At 40.1% G+C, this 12,843-nt stretch overlaps 2 protein-coding genes across 2 annotated transcripts in view; one reads left to right on the forward strand and one right to left on the reverse strand.

The window, feature by feature from the left end:
• Window positions 1–12,843, forward strand: part of fubp1 (far upstream element (FUSE) binding protein 1) — a 36,468-nt gene that overhangs the window by 5,173 nt on the left and 18,452 nt on the right. The window contains exons 3-20 of the mRNA XM_062023272.1: window positions 2,423–2,458; window positions 2,545–2,581; window positions 2,672–2,718; window positions 3,925–3,996; window positions 4,074–4,131; window positions 4,218–4,380; window positions 4,459–4,557; window positions 4,637–4,721; window positions 4,809–4,822; window positions 4,903–5,005; window positions 5,198–5,437; window positions 5,510–5,670; window positions 5,754–5,905; window positions 5,980–6,056; window positions 6,154–6,279; window positions 6,530–6,604; window positions 7,051–7,113; window positions 7,387–7,553. Coding sequence (XP_061879256.1) covers window positions 2,423–2,458; window positions 2,545–2,581; window positions 2,672–2,718; window positions 3,925–3,996; window positions 4,074–4,131; window positions 4,218–4,380; window positions 4,459–4,557; window positions 4,637–4,721; window positions 4,809–4,822; window positions 4,903–5,005; window positions 5,198–5,437; window positions 5,510–5,670; window positions 5,754–5,905; window positions 5,980–6,056; window positions 6,154–6,279; window positions 6,530–6,604; window positions 7,051–7,113; window positions 7,387–7,553 — 1,775 coding nt within the window. The remainder of the gene's footprint in view (window positions 1–2,422; window positions 2,459–2,544; window positions 2,582–2,671; window positions 2,719–3,924; window positions 3,997–4,073; window positions 4,132–4,217; window positions 4,381–4,458; window positions 4,558–4,636; window positions 4,722–4,808; window positions 4,823–4,902; window positions 5,006–5,197; window positions 5,438–5,509; window positions 5,671–5,753; window positions 5,906–5,979; window positions 6,057–6,153; window positions 6,280–6,529; window positions 6,605–7,050; window positions 7,114–7,386; window positions 7,554–12,843) is intronic.
• The window catches only part of miga1 (mitoguardin 1), a 51,390-nt gene continuing 48,733 nt past the window's right edge, over window positions 10,187–12,843 (reverse strand). The window contains exons 15-17 of the mRNA XM_062023273.1: window positions 11,273–11,326; window positions 11,083–11,199; window positions 10,187–11,018 (exon numbers count right to left, since the gene is read on the reverse strand). Coding sequence (XP_061879257.1) covers window positions 10,800–11,018; window positions 11,083–11,199; window positions 11,273–11,326 — 390 coding nt within the window. The 3' untranslated portion in view covers window positions 10,187–10,799. The remainder of the gene's footprint in view (window positions 11,019–11,082; window positions 11,200–11,272; window positions 11,327–12,843) is intronic.

A 12,843-nucleotide genomic window follows, 5' to 3' on the forward strand; every position in this document is an offset into this window, starting at 1 on the left:
TTTCGGGTCAAAATGACAAGACTGCCAATTTGTGACAATCTGGTTGCTTTATTATTAGTTTTGCAGGACACAACTGGACATGTTCATCCTTCTACTGCACAGTGCACAAGCTACCTCTCCCTCTTTACTCGCCCACTCACTCACTGATGACACTCAGCCAACACATTGCCATTCTCGCAAACACACATGCTACTCTCATAAGTTTACCAGCTCCCCTGCTGTACACATGTAGATACATAGACGCGCACACAGCTGCTTGACTTGATGCCAAATATTAGCAGAGTTAAAACCGCCCAATTAGCGTCAACCAATGCTAGTGAAATGACTGAATTTTGTGACAAATTCCTACAATCTGTGTTATCTTTAACAATGTGTGTTTTACCTGCTACATGACTTATCTGTTTACATTATCCATACTTTTGTTTATAGTAATTACTAATAATTGTATTTGTCTTATAGTACAGACAAGGAGTGGCAACTATAAACTGTCTGTTGCATTCTAACCTAATCTTTGATTATGGCAGACTATTTGTAGGATGGAAAATTGTTCTTTGAGTGCTACAAGAACAGCCCAATGTCTTTAATGCATTTTTTATGTATATTTTAACCTTGTAAGATTGTTCTTTGAGTGCAATAGGAAACACATGTTTAATGTATTGTAAGATTTTCTGTTAAAATAAAGCCAATCCCGACATTTTTTGTAGTTTCCTTTCATTTGGAAAAGTATCGATATACATTTTGGTACCAGTACCAAATTATTGGTATGGGAACAACCCTGTAGCCTCCAAAAGAAGTTACACAAAGTGTGACGCTTTAATTGCCACGCTTTATTTTAACAACAGGCCCAATTCCAACACGTATTCCCTCTCGTTCAGAAATGTCTGTCTCCTTTCTCATTCTTTGTCATTCCCCCTTAACTTCAGGCATGGTGTGTTCATGATCATGGGAAAATGAACAGCAACGTACACGTTGAACACCAGCAGACCGTTATAGTATGAATAGATATAGTCTCTTATTTGTGCACTATTTACTGGTGATGCACCAAAAATTCGGCCGCTGAAAAGGACTTTGACTCCAGCAACACAACTGCCGAAACCAAATGTTATGATGATATAGGCTAGATTAGTGCAATTGTCTTCAGACATTAGAGCTAAACCTGCGGACAGCCACGTACAAATTGTGTAAATATTAGAGGAGGGTGTTGGCTTTTAAGGAGAGACATCTGGAGTGTTTTGGGACAGTAGAGACTTGTGGTATACATGGAGCGACAAGTAGTCTTTAAAGATGAGTACAATCTTAAGTAACACCACATAAAGAGGATTAATTTATTGCTAGTTGTTTAAATAAAGAAAAAGTCATTAAAAGTATCTAGACAGTTGAAATATCCTCAACAAATTACATTGTACAATAAACAGCAACAATTGAAAAAAGGGCAAAATGATATATAAAAAAATGTCCGTACTAGTAACAGACATGTTTTTAAATGTGTGTACATTTTTAGCCTTTTATTTTATTTTATTTTTTAAAGAAAATGTATGCATCATAATGATCACTCCCCCACCGCCACAGGTCTCTTGGCAATCTGGTGGAAACCCTGCCACATACTCATTATAGGGTGAAATTTTGCAGGACTGTAGTATTTTGAGTGGGTTTCTATAGCCCCCAATACATTACTGTTTGTCTATACTAAGTTGTACAACTAAGTTTTATTTTCTGATGCACTGTAAAGGTGCTATAAAACTCAGGATGTGTTAAGGTTTTAATCATTGCTTTTTGTGTGTAAATGGGGCTGCAGCTATCGGTTTATTTTAATAGTAAAGTAATTTATCGATTTAGTTTTGTTCGAATAATCGGATAAAATGCACTGAATAGCTTCAATGCGTATTTTAGACCAAATATTCAAAATTATTTTTCTGCTTACCACAACCTTTTATTCTTTTTTTTTTATAAATGCACATAATTGGAATTGCATTTTTAACATGTGTGCATTAATAAAATAATAATTTAATAATTAAAAGAAACTCCACTGTTCGTCGCCACACAGATTGCAACAAGCCCATGCCAAAGCTTTCTGTGAGAAACTACCCGCGTATTTAAAATACTGGGCACTTTTTGTGGTCCGGATTTGATACATTTTTATTACTCAAAGCAACAGAGTAAAACAATTTGTTCCCTCTAATCGATTTAATCATTGCAGCCCTATTTGCAAAGTGGGTCATAGAAGTGTGGTTTATTTGCAAAAGCGTCTCAGTAAATATACTATTAATTGTAGCTTTTAAATAAGTAAAAAAAAAGTATCTGAATGGGAATGTAGGTTCAGTCTCCCTTTAGTCATACAACTTCAGAAAAGGCTGGCATTTCCCGTGTATGGGGTTAAGTTGGTGTTAATACACTTACTGATGCTTATGTTATGTCGTCGCAGACCAACCAGAGACGAAGAAAGTGGCAACCAATGATGGTGGGTTTACTGACAGCAACAGTTAGTGGTAACCTTGCAAATGTATTTATAGCCTGGTCGTCTCATTACAATTCATTTTTCCCCAGCTTTTTCTGCCATGGGAGGAATGGGTGGCGCCTCAAGGTGAGCTAATTGAGTAGGGCACAACCCAGGTTACCCCATCCTGCAATGCCCTAATAAGCTAATCAATTTGATCCTTTTTCCATCCCTCAGGGCAGTGTCCGAAGAGTACAAAGTTCCTGATGGAATGGTTGGCTTCAGTAAGTTCATTCAGCACTTATTAGCACAGGGGTCACCAACCTTTTTGAAACCAAGAGCTACTTCTTGGGTAGTGATTAATGCGAAGGGCTACCAGTTTGATACACACTTAAATAAATTGCCAGAAATAGCCAATTTGCTCAATTTACCTTTAACTCTATGTTGTTATTAATAATTAATGATATTTACACTTAATTGAACGGTTTAAAAGAGGAGAAAACACGAAAAAAATGACAATTCAATTTTGAAACATATTTTATCTTCAATTTCGACTCTTTAAAATTCAAAATTCAACTGAAAAAAAGAAGAGAAAAACTAGCTAATTCGAATCTTGTTGAAAAAATTAAAAAAATAATTTATGGAACATCATTAGTAATTTTTCCTGATTAAGATTAATTTTAGAATTTTGATGACATGTTTTAAATAGGTTAAAATCCAATTTACACTTTGTTAGAATATATAAAAAATTGGACCAAGCTATATTTCTAACAAAGACAAATCATTATTTCTTCTAGATTTTCCAGAAACATTTTTTTAAAAGAAATTCAAAAGACTTTGAAATAAGATTTAAATTTGATTCTACAGATTTTCTAGTTTTGCCAGAATAATTTTTTAGAATTTTAATCATAATAAGTTTGAAGAAATATTTCACAAATATTCTTCGTCGAAAAAACAGAAGCTAAAATGAAGAATTAAATTAAAATGTATTTATTATTCTTTACAATAAAAAAAAAATTACTTGAACATTGATTTACATTGTCAGGAAAGAAGAGGAAGGAATTTAAAAGGTAAAAAGGTATATTTGTTTAAAAATCCTAAAATCATTTTTAAGGTTGTATTTTTTCTCTAAAATTATCTTTCTGAAAGTTATAAGAAGCAAAGTATACAAAATAATGAATTTATTTAAACAAGTGAAGACCAAGTCTTTAAAATATTTTCTTGGATTTTCAAATTATATTTGAGTTTTGTCTCTCTTAGAATTAAAAATGTCGGGCAAAGCTAGACCAGCTTGCTAGTAAATAAATACAATTTAAAAAATAGAGGCTGCTATTTGAGCTATTTTTAGAACAGGCCAGCGGGCTACTCATCTGGTCCTTACGGGCTACCTGGTGCCCGCGGGCACCGCGTTGGTGACCCCTGTACTAGCTAGTATCTGGTCAGTGTTAACAATGGAATATGTGACATTAAAGCGTTTTATTCTCTTTCAGTTATTGGAAGAGGCGGCGAACAAATATCACGTCTGCAGCAGGAGTCTGGATGCAAAATACAGATCGCTCCTGGTATGTTTGGATTTGATCCATTCACTGAAACAGAGAAGGGTAACTTGTTTTTACATGTTCAAATTACTGCCTTATAGACAGTGGAGGGATGCCTGATAGGTCAGTGAACTTGACAGGACCACCAGAATCCATTCAGTAAGTACTAAATGCTTTCTGCAGTATTTTGATGCTATTATACTGCGCTTCCTTGTGTGACATTATCATCGTTCCTTTCCGAATAGGACGGCAAAGAGGTTGCTCCAGGAGATTGTTGAGAAGGGACGGCCAGCCCCAGCATTCCACCACAATGACGGCCCGGGCATGACAGTTCAGGAGATTATGGTCCCTTCCACTAAAGCCGGCCTGGTCATTGGAAAGGGAGGCGAGACAATCAAGAGCCTTCAGGTATGTGTTCGGAATGGAACAGGCCAATGTGGTTGCCAGTACTGTCAGCTCATACACACTTGTTTGTCAATTTTGCAGGAAAGAGCCGGAGTAAAGATGGTCATGATCCAAGATGGCCCCCAAAACACAGGCGCAGACAAACCTCTTCGTATTTCAGGAGAGCCATTCAAAGTTCAGGTGGGTCATTGTGCTTCTTGATAGCAGCTGCTAGTTTTTTTTTCCCCATGTGAAGACTGACTGAAACTGTCTTTGATAGCAAGCTAAAGAGATGGTGATGGAGCTGATCAGAGACCAGGGCTTCAGAGAGCAGAGGGGCGAGTATGGCTCCAGGGTCGGGGGAGGTGGAGGCGGCGGCGGAGGAGGGGGAGGAGGAGGAGGAGGTGGTGGCGGCGGAGGAGGAGGAGGCGGTGGCGGCGGAGGAGGAGGAGGGGAAGGCTTGGACGTAAGTTGGTTTCTTTCTGAGGCAGGCAGGTGGTTGTTTTCCAGCAGAATTGTCAATGCATTTTTTCTCTGCCTCCCAAGGTTCCTGTTCCCCGGTTTGCAGTTGGAATTGTCATTGGTAGAAATGGAGAGATGATCAAGAAAATACAGAGTGACACTGGGGTCAGGATCCAGTTCAAACCAGGTGAGTTACAGGACCCACCTTGGATTCCCTTTTTGATGAAGTATTGGTCTATGATGAAAACTCATGCACCACGCTGACAAACTGATGGATATACCTAATCTTAAATGATCTGAGACTAAAGATACATTGAGGAGAAACCAGTTGTTTAGAAATGTATCAATGACATCTAATATCTTTCTTGCTGCCTTTCAGATGATGGCAGTGCACCAGACAGGATAGCACAGATCATGGGTCCTCCTGACCAGGCCCAACACGCAGCAGAAATCATTACCGACTTGCTGAGGAGCGTCCAGTCTGGAGGTGGTCCTGGTCACGGTGGCGGAAGAGGCCGGGGTCGTGGGCAGGGCAATTGGAACATGGGTCCCCCTGGTGGCCTGCAGGAGTTTACTTTCACTGTTCCAACAATGAAGACTGGCCTCATCATTGGAAAAGGTAAAATCACCTAAGAACCTTCTGACACGGCAAAGGTTGGGTATAAATTATTGTTGTGATGACTTCTCTTAGGCGGTGAGACCATTAAAGGCATCAGCCAACAGTCCGGAGCAAGGATTGAGCTGCAGAGGAACCCTCCTCCAAACTCTGATCCAAACGTAAAAATGTTTACAGTCAGAGGCTCCCCCCAGCAGATCGACTATGCCAGACAGCTGGTAGAAGAAAAAATTGGGGTAAGTACAAGTGTCTGCATAAGAGTATAATCAGAAATAGATCTGTACATGTTGTCTCATTTGGTTTTTTTGTATTTGTTCAGGGACCCGTCACTCCAATGGGTGGCCCACATGGTCCCCCTGGTCCACATGGAGGTCCAGGTCCACATGGTCCTCCCGGACCACCAGGACCCCCTGGAGCTCCCATGGGCCCATACAACCCCGGACCTTACAATCAGGGACCCCCAGGACCACAGTAAATACAGTACAATAACTGATGTGGTTCATAAGTGCAAAGCTTAACTTTTTGTATTCCCCCTGCCTCCAAAGTGGTCCCCCAGCACCTTACCAGCCACAGGGGTGGGGCAATGGTTACCCCCACTGGCAACAGGGACAGCCTGACCCAAGTGAGTAGCCGACACTGCAGGATATGTAGTTTGCCTTGAATGTCCTAAAAGACAGATTTCTCTGAAAGTGTTTTTGTGTTTCCTACAATGGGTTCAGACAAAGCAGCAGCTGATGCCAATGCTGCAGCGTGGGCTGCTTACTATGCCCAGTATGGACAACAACCACAGGCTCCAATGACCCCCACCAGCGGAGCACCGGGCACTACTCAGTCCAATGGTCAAGGTAATAGTCGTGGATGAGCATGGAAGAAGTATAGTGTAGTGGACTAGTCTTAAACCTTCTTGTGGTTGCCAGGAGACAAAAAACAAAACAGTTTACCAGACCTTAAAACTTTTTTTTCTTTTTCTTTTTCAATAAGAGGCCAGGGACATGGTATATTGTCCACCATATTTAGGATTACAGCCCCCCAGGCAGGTGGAGGAAGACCTACTCGGAAGGATTTAATAATTACAAGTACCGTTTTTTTTAACAGGTGACCCACAGGCTGCAGGTCAGAGTGGACAGGCAGATTACACCAAGGCCTGGGAGGATTATTACAAGAAAATGGGTATATGACTAGTCTCAGTGTACACCAACAATGCGACAGTCTAAACAGCAACAAGGCTGTCAGCTTTTGTCTATCAGTTGTCTGGGTGGGAGTGATTAGTATTTCAAGCTTGTTGTGGAGCCGTTCTTTTCCAGTACATCTCCACGTGGTTTGGCCCAGAACGGCCTGTGCTGTTTAGACTGCACCATACTCAATGTCTCCTGCACCATACTCAATGTCTCCTGGAAGGAGTTTTGGACAAACTTCCTGAGATTAGGAATAGTCTTATTTCTAAGATTATCTGTTGGACATGCTATATTTGTCTTAATTGCTGCAATGTGTGCTTCAGCGTTCTATTGATTGGACATTGTCACGTGTATGTGGGCTTTGCATACTTTGAATGCTGTTGCGGATCCCGGGTGATGGCACGATGTACTGAAGGACAAAGTGTCGTCTTTTCTCTGCAGGTCAACAGAGTCAACAGCCTCAAGACTACACTAAAGCTTGGGAGGAGTACTATAAGAAACAAGGTGGGTGTTGTTGTGACTGACCTAGATTTGAAGGGCAGCTGTTCTCCTCATGCAGCTCTTCTGTAGTGAAGACGCTGCTATGACAGCCTCCCAATACAAAAGCAGAAGGTTTCTGACCCCCCATTTATAAAGATCAGTGGTGGGTTCGTTCCCCTTCTTATAAACTATTTCCTTGTGTGGTAGAGCTCAACTAAATGTCTATTCATTAATTAGCTGCTAATGTCTGATTTAGTTTGTCTTGGTGCCTCATCAAATCTTCCCCTCCACTCCCAGGTCAAGCTGCTCCTCAGGCAGCAGCACCAGCCTCTGCGGCACCAGCCACCCAGGCCGGTGGCCAACCCGACTACAGTGCCGCCTGGGCGGAGTACTACCGGCAGCAGGCGGCCTATTATGGCACAGGCAACCCTCAGAGCATGGGTGCAGCGCCACAAGCCCCTCAGGTATGCCCCCTCCCTCCTAGATTAGAATGTGCATGGAAGAGTCCATGATTGCTTCCTAACCTCCTCGCCCCCTGCAGGACATTACAGGGTTCCAGTGAGTGCAGATCCAGCGTCGTTTAACCAAACCATTCCTTTCTAAACAGGATTAGCTGTTTATTTTGGGAGTCCACTGTTTTCGCTGTTAACATGCAATGTATCTTCTATGTATTTCTCCTGCACAGGGCCAGTAATGTGAAGTGGACATAAAGTAAATGCTTCATTGTCGAAAACAAATCCTTTGTTAAATGTTTGGATGCAGACGCCTTGATGAAGATCTTAAATTTCCTTGGTTTGAAAGTGTTTCACATAGATGGCAGAGTACCCGCCGAGCACGTTCTCCATTTGTTTTTGTTTTTCTTTTGTAAATGCTTTGTTTTTAGTGAGTTACTCTTCATATGGTCATTCCAGCCCTGTATCTACATTAAATGTGGTTAGAAGTCATGTTTATTATTAAACTGTAGACATTACCATGTAAATCATCTCAGTTTTAAAAAATGCTATTGCCTGTTGTTTTTGCAATAAAACTAACTGAAACCTCCTGTGTGGGTAAGTTGGGAAACATCTTAGAGAAAAGGGGGCTATATTTCTTATTTTAGGGGCGTGGCGTTAGAAAGGTTAGCAGGCCGTGTGTGGGTTTCAATGTGATTGACACAAAGTGATACTGTCCTGTTTCTCTCCAACTGTCTATAAGACACTCCATGGGTTCTTGTTGATCCTCTTCTTACCCTTGCTGTTTGCTTCCATGCTTTGACTTTATGCTGTAGCCAGGCATCAGAACAGAAAGTGATTTGTTACATTAACTGTTGCGCAGTGGCACGCTTTGGTGACATGGTGGAAATCGTATGCACTGTTTGTTTTACCCTGATATAGACGCTTCCTCCCCCACAGGCAAGTGTAGACAAGTGGTAAGCAAGTATTATTTTTATGTCCATTTGTTACTCCGAGAAAAAACATGTTGCCTAATTAGTGTCCCTATTTTGTGTGCACACTGTTCTTCTTCTAGGACAGTCAGGTACATTTGCCGCTGTATGACATTGATGCATTGAAACGTTTTGTCGACTGTAACCTAATTACGCTTTTTCTGAAAAATGTTTTGATAAGAAGAATGCACAAAACAAATGATTTTTGCTGTGCCACTGTTAGTCTAATATGAGATCAGGAGGCTCGCAGTCTTCATCCAAGTTGAGCCCTCCCGTCCTGTAAGTACAAAACTGTTGATGCTTGCAAAGTATATCAATATATACATTTATTTAATGTCAAATCTTGCCATTTCCCCTTTGTCTTGGGTAAGTATCCAATGTTCCAAAGCGCTGCGTGAGACTTGACTCAAATGGTCGAGACGTTGAATTGATCACTTTTGTGTCGGCTGTTTTTTTGGTAGTGGTTCTCGGTTGTTGACCTGACTGTCCTTTTTTAAATCTCCCTGTGCCCCTTTTCTTTTTTTGCAACATAGATGTCACTCAGCGCGAAGATGAAATATCACGGCATAGCATGTTTCAGTCTTCTCTCTTTGCTAATGTTCCATTTGAGCATGTGATGTTAGTCATGGACTTGTTCGGCACAGGCAAATGAAAGTTGATTTAAGATTGAATGATGACCAGATCAGAAAGTAATCATTTTGACTGCAAATATTGCAAATATATATATACACATATATCTGATCTTTGCAGTGTCCCCCTTCCTCAGATCTTGCACCTTAGGTTCTGCTGCAGTAACCCAGGTAAGCAAAGCCTAAGGAGTCATTAGTGTTTAAATTGATCTATGCAAAGAAATGCTCACCTTTTCATTGCTTAACTGCAAGACCTGTACGACTTGTTACATGACTTTGTGGACTTGACTTGAGCACAAACTTGTTGGTTTTGAGGAAATGTTACAGTAGTCTGCATTGTTTTTTCCCCTCTTCTCTCACTGGGTGAATTGAACAAAAGTGCATGTCATGTAAAGCTGATGGTCAGGGTTGATACATGATTTATTGCTGATTATGTTTTTCCTGAATCAATTGTTCTGTGGTGGTTGTCAATCTGCTGTCAAGTGCAGTGCCGATGTGTTATTTAAATGCCTTCACTTCTCGCTCACAGTGTTGGAGGACGCTGAAGCTTTAGGTGCTAGAATCTGTCGTAGTTTGTCCCCCCCTACGCACAAAAGGAGTCAAACCCTCTGCCGAGCGTAGGCCGGGCAAGAGCTCCAGTGCTAAGGTAAAAAAAAAACATGAAATTGAATTGTTGTGACACTAAAGTGCAAGTCAGTCATATTTTCTGCTTGGGTTGTTTTTAATGATGCTATGAGTGAACTAAGCTGTCTTGATTGGTTGTCATCATGGTTGCAATGCTTAAGAAAGTTGGATGAGGACAGGAACTGAACTTAAAACATGTTTGTTTTGCTAAATATTAGGCTAGTATTTTAAAATGTCCCACTCAGGCTCTGCCTTTTTTTAAAAAACAAAAAAAACTTTCCTGATGTGGGGGAGGGTATGAGGGATAAGGGATAAGAGAAAGCATGCATTGGGAGGTAAAAATAAATAAATCATGTTTTGTGTATATTCACACTACTGTTGATTCTTGTTCACTAATAAAGGTGTGACAAATAATCTGGTGCTCTAAGTGGCTCATTAGACCATCTTTTATTTCATTTTAACAACTTCAAATGTGGATGGAAAAACATTTAATGTTCTACAAACTGATGTGCATACATTGCAACATTTAACTTGTGCATTAATTCTCAAGCTTCAGTGATAAGGACTTCATGATTAAAATCCATAGTTGCTTTTTTCCCCTCAATATTCTTTTTAAGACAAAATTCCCTTAAGAAGCAACTTGCAGTCAAATTAGGTAACACAAACGCACTTAGTAGTAGTTGTACATCATGGACATCTTGCGTCAAAGTGAAATTTTGAGCACAATATTGCAGAAATGCTTAAAAACGTTACTCAACACTTTTTCCTGGTGGCAAAGTCAGGATTTGTATCACTCTGTATTATTAATGGGATATAAATGACGTTACATAGTCATTAGCCTGTTCGGTAAGCTTTTGGTTTAACTGTAAGCTACAGCATAAATACAGTTGGACACATTCAGGGGAAAACCACAATACCGACAAAAAAAATATTGCTTCGAAGTAGGCAGTGGCACAAGACCGCTACACTGCTGATCACATGTGGTATCGCAATGCCTTGGACAATGTGTGAGTCTTCAAACTTTCAGTGCCATGTCACTGAACACAAGCCTCCATGGGGGCGCCGGGCATCAGCTGCAGTGTGGCAACATTGTGACTGCTAGCAGCTCGCAGGGAGTCTGCACCCAAGTAAGACAGCAGCAGTTCAGAGCGTCTGTGTAGCAGGTGCAACATGTCCTCAGCCAGACTTTCCACTGACGAGTAGCGCACCTTGTCCAAATCGAATATGTCTTTGAGGAAGTGCAGCACCTGGTCCTATAAATAAATAAACATTATTAATCTGCATTCACACAAGTGCAGTGTGTTGAAAGAACCAGACCTTGAAGAAACAGCAGAAGTCATGCAGGGGAGTTTTTGGTCCCAGGAAGCCCCATGCCAGGACTGGACTGATCTGCTCACACAGCGTGTAGAAGCGGGCGATGAAGCCATCTGCAACCTGCGCTCGTTTCATACAAAAACATTTTTCAACTTTCTGACCAGTTGGGAAAGAGGAGTCAGGCATGCCTCACCTTCATGTGCTGTCTCTTCTGCTTCAGGACAGACCAGCAGCTGGACGCCACAGCCTGTAACAACAATTTACTTTAGCCCTTAGGCCCAAACCAGGCAATGTGTGACTTTCAGTTTGAAGCTTAATGGTCTGAAGTTTTGCAGGAAGTTAAACTTAAAAAAATATTTTCTGATTGCAATGTTAGATTAAGATACAAGTACCGTATTTTTCTGACTAAGTCACAGTTTTTTTTTCATAGTTTGGCCAGGGGGCGCGACTTATACTCAGGAGCGACTTATGTGTGAAATTAACACATTAGCGTAAAATATCAAATAATATTATTGATGTCATTCACGTAAGAGACTAGACGTATAAGATTTCATGGGATTTAGCGATTAGGAGTGACAGATTGTTTGGGTAAACGTATAGCATGTTCTATATGTTATAGTTATTTGAATGACTCTTACCATAATATGTTACGTTAACATACCAGGCACCTTCTCAGTTGGTTATTTATGCCTCATATAACGTCATATTCAGCCTGTTATTCACTATTCTTTAGACATTTTAAATTGCCTTTCAAATGTCTATTCTTGGTGTTGGCTTTTATCAAATACATTTCCACTAAAAATGCGACTTATATTCAGTGCAACTTATGTTTTTTTCCATCTTTATTATGCATTTTCGGCCGGTGCGACTTATACTCCAAAAAATACGGTATGCATTTACTCTTAGCCTCTTTGACTCCCATTTTAACAATTGTTTGAACGGACCGTAATCATTATTTTTACATGACAACCGAATTAATTTAATTTTTGCTGACTGAAAAACAAATACTTTTTTGGCATAAATGCCCTCCTTAACAAGATTGTGCTAGAAAACCATGGTTGCGTAATTCTAAATGAGTTACAATGCTGATATGCAATATAAATAATGTTGGGCCGTTTTATATGTACATCTGCTGTTATAAAACTTGTGTGAACCTAACCTATCTCAAATACTCCACTATGCAACTTATTTTTTAGAATTCTCGCGTATTTTGAATTTTCCCCCCATTTAAAAAAAAAGACAAAAGGGCCATAAAACAAAAAAACATGTAATAAAAATTGTATGCATGGATCTAAAGTTAAGATTTTAAGTGTTTAAAAGTGAAAAAAAAAAAGATTTATGACACTTATGAAAAGGGCCCTTTTGGATCCAAAGAGCGCGTATAGTAAATCTTAAACTTGCAGGATTATTCTGCTGTTTATATGCAGCCCCAAATTATACGTTTTATAAATACAACTGCTAGCATGTTGTCTAACTTGTCACACTAAAAAATAAATGTTTGGCATTCCTGGCTGTCAATCATAGATACCTCACATGCCCACCACAAAACCAAATGATTTAAACACAAATACTACAGATGCAAGAAGGATGTTGAACCAGAGAGTGAAATTCTACACTTTCCCAAACCGCTTTTAAAATGTTTCCTGCGTGCGTGAGGTTGAAACGTCCTCTGGCAAGCATGTGATTTTTCCGTCTAGTCTGAAATCAGTCTTATCTCTGCAAAAATAAAATTGTTCGTTTTTTTTCAACTGACAATGTGTTAAA

Source organism: Entelurus aequoreus, linkage group LG16 (genome assembly GCF_033978785.1).
Source record: "Entelurus aequoreus isolate RoL-2023_Sb linkage group LG16, RoL_Eaeq_v1.1, whole genome shotgun sequence".
NCBI classification, from domain to species: domain Eukaryota; kingdom Metazoa; phylum Chordata; class Actinopteri; order Syngnathiformes; family Syngnathidae; genus Entelurus; species Entelurus aequoreus.